At 37.8% G+C, this 8,363-nt stretch overlaps 1 protein-coding gene across 1 annotated transcript; it reads right to left on the bottom strand.

The window, feature by feature from the left end:
- Positions 1 to 7,720: 7,720 nt before the first annotated feature.
- On the bottom strand, positions 7,721 to 8,161 carry LOC107058346 (uncharacterized mitochondrial protein AtMg00810-like). The gene has a single exon (XM_015303932.1). It carries the CDS (start codon positions 8,159 to 8,161, stop codon positions 7,721 to 7,723), a length of 441 nt encoding a protein of 146 aa, XP_015159418.1.
- Between the last annotated feature and the right edge of the window lie 202 nt (positions 8,162 to 8,363).

Here is an 8,363-nt window from a genome sequence, read left to right as displayed (position 1 = left end):
GGTGTGGCAGCTGGAGGGACTCTGGCTGAGTCAGGTTGAGATCTAGCCCAGAGGTCATTTCGCCGGGACTGCAGAGGCTGGTCGTCCTCAAGCTCAAATAAAACCACCTGAGAACCATTACTCATCCTATCGGATACGGGCCTCTTTCCCTTGCCTTTATCACCTGGAGGAGGCTATTGTCTGCCCTTCTTTGAAGGATTTGAACCCCTTCATTTATAGTGATACCCCGTACTCTTTTTCAGGGATGGCATTTAATATTGGTCCGTACCACGTCTGCAAAAACATAAAAAAAAATAAAAAATATTTCAATCAAAAGCAGAGAAGAATAGTTGCAAACAGACTCATAGAACCACTTTGGTGAGCTAGATCGGGCTCGCCGAAAGGATTGGCTTTAAAGCTATGGCAAGTCGGCGATTTGAAAGACCTTTCGGCAAATCGCCGACAGATTTTGGTGAGCAAGGGTTAACCCACCGTAAGATACAATGCAAAAAGGGTACAGAGGTGCAGACAAAAGGCGATCAAGAAGTCTTTCGGCGACCTCAGGCTTCTCGCTGAAAGTTACAGATCCCAACAACACATTTAGCAAGAAATAAAAGGCGAGATGGAGAACTTTGGTGAACCGCCGAGTGGTTCGGCGAGCTCGACCCAGCTCGCCAAACGACCCAACGTGCCTACTTTTAACCCAACTTCTCGAATTCAACCCCGCAACCCCCGAAAACAAAATCAAAACATGCAGTACTCAAATTAAAGCAAGACACATAACACCCATTACCCCGGGATATTCAGACTTCTCCTGGTTTTGCCATATTTGGCCATTGACGACTTTTTCCTTTAAGAATGATGTCATCCATTCTATTATTGGAAAAATTACGTCTTTTGGCAGAAATACGGGCTACTCAGACTTCACCCAACCAAACTAATCAATATGCAAGCACAACCCCACAAAATTTAAGTCATTTCACCGCACAAGAATACGGGATTTCAATATTCAAAACATTACGGGCAAGATTATCAACTTAAAGTAGGCATTTAATCATTCTAATCCTATCAGAGAGGCCCAGCACACGACAATACGATAATATCATTGCAAAAGAATACAAATTCCATAAAAATAAACTTGAGGTTCGGAAAACCAACATTTTATGCCAATTAAAACAAGATGAAAATGTTAGGCGGCAAAGTAATCCAAATTTGAGCACCAATCAACAACTCAAATACAGTAACAAAGCAATAAATATAGAAAATACGAAATGGGTATAAGTTTGTGAAGATTAGAAAGTGAGGGAAAGTGAAAGAATTTGAAACTTTCGAACCTTTGGCCTTAAAACCGTCCAGTTCTCGCCCAGTCAGCAACGTTAGTCGTGGTCGCCGATCCACTCGACGAGTCGCTGAGTGGATACTTACCTCGCCGAGTTTTATAGGACCTCCAATTAAACTGGGGTTCCAAACAACAGACTAGCTCGAGGTCGCCGACCTGGTCGGCGATTCACCAATACTTTCCTGGCCTCACCTAGTTTTACAAACTCTAGTGTAAAACTTTCTTGAGTTCAACGGTTGTCTGGGTCAGGGTCGCCAAACTCTTCGGTGATGCGCCAACTGGAGCTTTTGCTCGCCAACCTGCACTTTTCAACAACTTTCCCACTTCAACCTACACAAACAAACACCATTATTTCTTAAAGAAAAAAATAGAGTGATAAGGAGTCTTGGGTTGCCTCCCAAGCAGCGCCTTAGTTAACGTCGTGGAACGATGCAAGTGCAATCTCAGACCTCATTTTTTGTGTTGGCCATAGTATCACTAGGCGACCCCTCTTTATGTTGTAGGTAGAGACATGACAACACTTGGTTTATCTGGGTGTCTTGTAACTGAAATGGAATGGGAGGTTGTCGTCTGATTAAGCATTAAAACATTCTCTTTTATCTCATTCAACCCTCTATCTTGTTCTTCGATTTTGTGTAGAATAAGTGGGAGGACCTCTTTATTTTGTCCACCCTTCTTTCCACACTCGTGAGGGGAAAGGTACTTGTGCTTCATTTTGGACCTTGCTTCCAACTCCATTACCTTCTTGGACAGAACATCTAGTTGAGTCAACAATGCGGCTCATTCTTGGTCTTTCTCTGTTTCCTTGTTGGCTTTAATCATGCCATCTAGGAGTTCGGCTACAACTTCATAGGGTTGTTGTATTAAACAACCTGCAAAAAGTTGATCAGCAGCACTTCTACTTTCGGGACCAAAACCTCTATAGAAGCATTCAAGTAGCAATCTATCTGGCATTCCATGAAATGGGCATTGCTGCAGTAATGCCTCAAATCTCGACCACATCTCATGGATAATCTCATCCCCCAACTGCTTGAATGTTAGGAGGTTATCCCTAAGATTTAAACATCGCAAAAGAGGGTGGTCCATTTGGTCACCATTCACACTAATTTTTCCTGTTTCAACACAAACAAGCAAAACAAAACTAAATATTAAGTAAGTTTGACTATAACTAATAAGAGAAAAATTCAACTTAACTAAAAATTCTCAACTAACACCACTCCCCGGCAGAGGCGCCATTTTGATTTCACATATCAGGATACTACTTCTAGTTCAAGTGCCAACGATTATAAGTAGTAATATAACCCAACTAATGAGTTCGGGTCGAGTCCCAAGGGAGTGGTTCGTACTCAAGAATCAATAGAAAAGTATAAATATGCTCAAGTCAATTATAGCTACAAACATTTGCGAAGAAAAACATGATAAATTAAGGGTTGACACAAGTGTCAAATATCAAAAGGGGGTTTTGTTGTCAACTAGCAACTAAAAACAGCAAATAATATGGAAATACGAATATGGAGACGGGATTCTTGGGATGTAATAGGATTATGGGCTAAGGTAAACAACCGGGTAGTTGCAATTAATAGTAAACCGCTGCAAATCAGTGAATAAGCTAGACTTTAGTGGGGTAAACTTTCTCTCGAACAATTTACCCCGAATCGAATTGGTTTTTCTCGAACACCAATAAGCGGCAATGAAGCACAGCCTTCACTTTAGTCCATTCACTCTCTCGAGCTGAATGTATGGAAAAGGGTTTAGGGTTCACTCTCTCGAGCTGAATCCATGACAACCCAATACCCACAGACCATCGATTCAACAATTTTGGTTTTAAAACCTCTCTCTCGCGCAAGCCAAAAACACGATGTTAGGATTGTATTTGCAACTACAACCCATTAAATTCAACCACAATTACTGAACGAAATCACTTTTAAATAGCAAATAGACTATCAATTAACAATACCAACAGTTAATTCAACCCATAATGACATAATCACACCCCAAGAATTGGGGTTTTAGCTAGACATAGTAAAAAGATAGAAATCGATACCGAAATGCGTTTCCATCAACTAGGTACGATTAATATTATATTTACAAACGTCTAAGATGAAGAATCTTCAATACCCACTTCCAATTTCTTAGAAATGGAAATCTTCAAAGCTAAGGAAAAATGTCTCTCAAACTCAGTTCTAAGTTCTAAACATCAAAAACTGAATAATAATATGTTTCCCTACAAAATCTGATACTAAGCTAAAAATTTAAACAAGTATTTATAGTTGTCAAAAAGAGTGCTACAAAGGTTCAGTCGGCGCAGTTAGTCGGGATCACCGATACACTCGGCCATCCGCCCTTTGGTCATTTGTATCGCCTTTTTGCTTTTGCCTTCAGCATCCTTGAGGTCCTGTAACTTTGTGCGATAAGGCACTGCATCGCAGAACTATTTAGCGACTCGCTAACTGCTCCTTTCTATCGTTAACTTGATTTTCTTCTTCAGGGCTTGGCACATTGGAACATTAGGCGAGACCAAGGCCATTCGGTGACTCGCCCAATGGTTTAGGCGATCCTCAGGCCTTCTTTTCTTCGTTATTTTAGCTGCCTTGTTCCATTTTCCTCAATAGTGTCCATGCTTTGTCCCTAAGTTCAAATACTTGAAATTCAAGGATTTATATCAGTTATTGAGACAAAATATGCATTTGAGGACACTAAATCTATTAAAATTAAGCTCTAAATGAGTCCAAATCATGGACTCATCAATACATACATGCAATATAATGAAGCATGTACAACCATATATCACACAACATGAAATCGAAACCATCACCTACCCTGAACAAAGCTTGAATCCTCTAAGAAACTTGATTCTTCCCTTTTCTATATTCTTTCCACTTGTTCTTTGTCTACAAACAATCAATATAACACAAGGATCAATAAACGAAACCTAATTACCAGGAGTATAATCGAAATCATCAACCCTAGGTCAAACCCTTGATCCCCATACCTAGATTAGGGCTTTTTCCACCATAAATCCTAGATCAAAACCCTCCCCCATCGATAATTACCCAAAAAAACTAAGTTCTACGGATCGAAAATGGACTCGGGGAGTGAAAACCTTACCTTTAGCCTCAAGAATGGTGAAATACTTCAAGAAAACACCTGGGGTCGTTCCTTAGCTCTCAAAGTCGAAACTTGCAGAATAAAACGTTTTTGGGTTTTATTTCTAACTTAAGTTGCGTTTGTCCCACCACATCGGTCCTCACCCCGCTGCAGCGGCCACGCCCTGTCGGGAGAAATCCCATCATAGAAACTTGCACGGAACAGAGAGCTAATTAAATAATTTCCAAACCCTTATTTCACAACACACCTTCCTCCCACGACACTCATAAAATACATGTTCATGCTAAGATCATTTTCGGGTGTTCTATTCACCCAAATTCAATTTCGTAAAGTCGTACGGGTTCCTTAAAGTCTTAGCTATCTACTCATATGATCAAATTCACACTCATACCTCCCATTTGTTACCATATTTCCCTAGACCTCACTGACTCTAATTTCGTCCGAATCTGGACTAGGTTGGGAAATTTCCAGATACTACCAAAAAGTTATTCGGTCCAAAAACTTTCCCCGTTGGCTTTTCAATAACGACGGGAACCGGTCGTTACAATGATCAATTAATTCAATTCCCACTATCTCTTCTTTTTCTTCTTTTCTTCTTCTAATTTCTCAATCCTCAATCAAGGAATCATTACAAATTCTTGATTTAATGAAGTACCTTTGTCTTTTCCTTTTAGAGCGAAGAAAGTGTCCACAAAAACTTGCCCTAGTACTAGGAGAAGTTTGTGCACTTCACTTGAACTGATGTACTATATTTCTTTTGTATTTCATAAAGCATTGTACTCTCTCAGTCTACAATTTTAAGGAAAAAAAAGATAGTGTGAGTTATACATGTAGAGGTTGTGCCTAGAAAGTAAAGGCTATTAGAATTCCAGAATCAAAATTGTTGTACCCACAAGTTTACAAGAAGCTCGTAAAGGAAATCCTTGTAACCCAAGAGGACTTGACTAGGCACCACATCGGTGATCTAAAATAGTATAAAATTACTTGTCTTATTTAACTTTATCATGTATCATTACTTATCATCGTTTATACTAACCTGAAGGAAAGTTGACTTTTTTCTTCAGTTAGTCGACTAAGAAAGAGTTACTAGAGTCATATAGGGTTAACATAATCTATGCTTCTCTAAGGGCGCTGGAGCTTTAAGATAATTAGTATCTTAGAAGATGTGATCATCAGTTTTCTTATTATAAAATAAATTTTATATACCAAGTAAATGTTTCTATACAGAATAAAAAATATTGAACTAGGCATCACCAAATAAGTAGAGCATGATCAAATATCTAAATTACTTATCTCAAACACAAACTAAATCATGATCATAACACACCATTTAAAAAACTACTAGGAAGCAGGAACTATGGATAGTAATTGAGGTGGTCCAATTTTTGTACTAGTCTAGGCCTAATATGTCCCTTGCAGAACACTTTTCGAAGTGATATATCTAATTAGTAAAGTAGGGTCCCTTGCCTTCCATGGGAAATTTTATTCTTCCTTCCAATCCATATGTGATAAACACAGGCAGCCAACACCATTCTATAAATGTTTGTCTTATTGTTTATTCTCTTATCATGGTCAATGGCCCATTGTAGTTCTTGATTCCAATCCATAGGATCTTTTTGGATACCTAGGCACTTAAGTATTCCCAATTAAATAATTTTGAACATGTGCAATACTTTACGCTTCAGCTACTTCCTAAGTTTACAAGATAGAGGGTAGAAAATGCTATAATACTTTATTGTTGGTAACTAAGTAGAGATAAAGAGAAGATTTCCTCCTTATTGCAAAATTTATAGACTCTTAGGCCATGGTTTAGGATATTAACGCTCTAGAGCTATAATTTCAATTCTTTTTTGTCTCTTGCTCCTTGCTTTTGGTGTATCTAATTATTTAGATGGTTAGGTCTAGTTTTTCGTAATGCTTGATACCATATTTTGTACTATTAAGGCAATCCAGTATTACATAGAATCATCATTTATTTTCAATAATATATACTCTGTTTGAGATAGATAAAAAAAAAGTAAGACATGTAAATTGGAATGAATAAGTACCATTCCGATGAGGAAAATGTAGTAAAGTTCACTGTGCTAAATAAATCAATCAAATTTCCATTTTTTCTCTTTTGTATTTATGTTTACTCCTAAATTCTATACTAGCTTTCATGCTTACTAGAAAGAAGGTGTCATGTATTTCCCTAGCAATCTAATAAAAGGTAATATTCTTATACCTTAACTCATAAGCTTTCTTTAGTTGATATGATTTACAATAATAGGATCATAGCTTGGTGAACAATACGTCTAGATATGATTGAGATTAATTGATAGACTAATTAATATATAGACTGATTTTTATTTCACATGCCTACCATATGTATATGCTTGGGAATCTATTACTTGTATATGGATGAAAATGCAACTTCTAAAGTTTTTAGTTAGTGATAAAAAGTTTCATGCTTAGACTTGGTTTTTTACTTTTGAGATCTCATATTATCCATGATACTATATGTTAATCTCTTAATCATATTCTTTTGTTTTTATTCTTTGGACAGTTGATATTACTTCATAGAATTGTCTTAGAGGCATGTTACATTGCAAAAATCAAATTCAATTAGTACATCATAAGTATAACTAAAGAAAGATGGCAGGAACAGTAAAGAAGGAAAGAAAAGAAACAGCCGAAAGCTCTTCTTGAGTAACAAAAATACTAACTAAATTACAGGAGAAAACAGAGAGTGTATATTAACTCTATATTAACTGACTCCTACTTCTAATATAACTCCTAACTTATAGTGTTTTTATTCCACTAAACAAACTCCTAAACTTACTCCTAAAGTTCCTAACTTTCAGGCCCCTTTCTATGACTGTTTTGACTTGGTAAATGCAGTAAACAAAGAACACAGTATGTTGCACTAATTTGTTACACTCCCCCTTAGTGCAAGCTCACGATCAACAACTCCCAGAGCATCTCGAAAGTACTGAAACTTAGACTTCTCCAAAGCTTTAGTGAATATATCAGCAACTTGAGTGTTGGTGTGAACATTTGTCAGTTCAATCTCTTCACTTAGAACTTTCTCACGAACAAAATGATGGCGGATCTCAATAAGCTTCGTTCGAGCATGAAAAACTGGATTTGACGCAAGTTTGATGGCACTTTCGTTGTCACACTTGATTTGCACAGCATAGTCTACTTTGTGGGACATGTCTTTGATCAATCACACAAGTTTGATGGCACTTTCATTGTCACGCTTGATTTGCACAACATAGTCTACTTTGTGGGACATGTTTTTCATCAACCTTTTCAACCAATTACACTCTCGTGTAGCCATGGTTGCTGCGATAATTCAGCTTCGGTGGTAGACAAAGCAACAACATCTTGCTTCTTGCTGCACCAGGAAACCACTGCTGACCCAGTACTAAAACAGTAACCTGAAGTCGAGCGGCGATCATTTGAATCACCTGCCCAATTTGCATCAGTAAATCCACTCAATAAAAAAATTGCACACCTTTTGTACCAAAGTCCCTGACTAAGAGATCCCTTCACATAGCGCAAAATCCTTTTTGCTGCATCTAAATGAGAAGTTGTTGAACTATGCATAAACTGAGACACAACACCAACTGAATAACATATTGTTGGCCTTGTGATAGTCAGATAGATCAAACTTCCAACTAGTTGTCGGAACTTGATAGCATCCTTCAAAGACTGGCATTCATCCTTCTTCAACTTGAGATTTGGCTCCATTGGAGTAGCATTTTCGTTCTACTCCCCCAAGCCGAAACGCTCTAAGAGACTCTCTGCATAACCTTTTTGAGACACAAAATAGTCTTGATCTGATTTTTCCACTTCCAAACCAAGAAAACATCCAATTGCGCCAAATTTTTCATCTCAAAATGAACAGACAAGTCAGTCCTTAAATTAGAAATTTTTGATTCATTATCTCCAG

Source organism: Solanum tuberosum, unplaced genomic scaffold (genome assembly GCF_000226075.1).
Source record: "Solanum tuberosum cultivar DM 1-3 516 R44 unplaced genomic scaffold, SolTub_3.0 scf00484, whole genome shotgun sequence".
In the NCBI taxonomy this organism is placed as follows: domain Eukaryota; kingdom Viridiplantae; phylum Streptophyta; class Magnoliopsida; order Solanales; family Solanaceae; genus Solanum; species Solanum tuberosum.
This window is presented reverse-complemented; position numbering and strand designations above follow the sequence as displayed.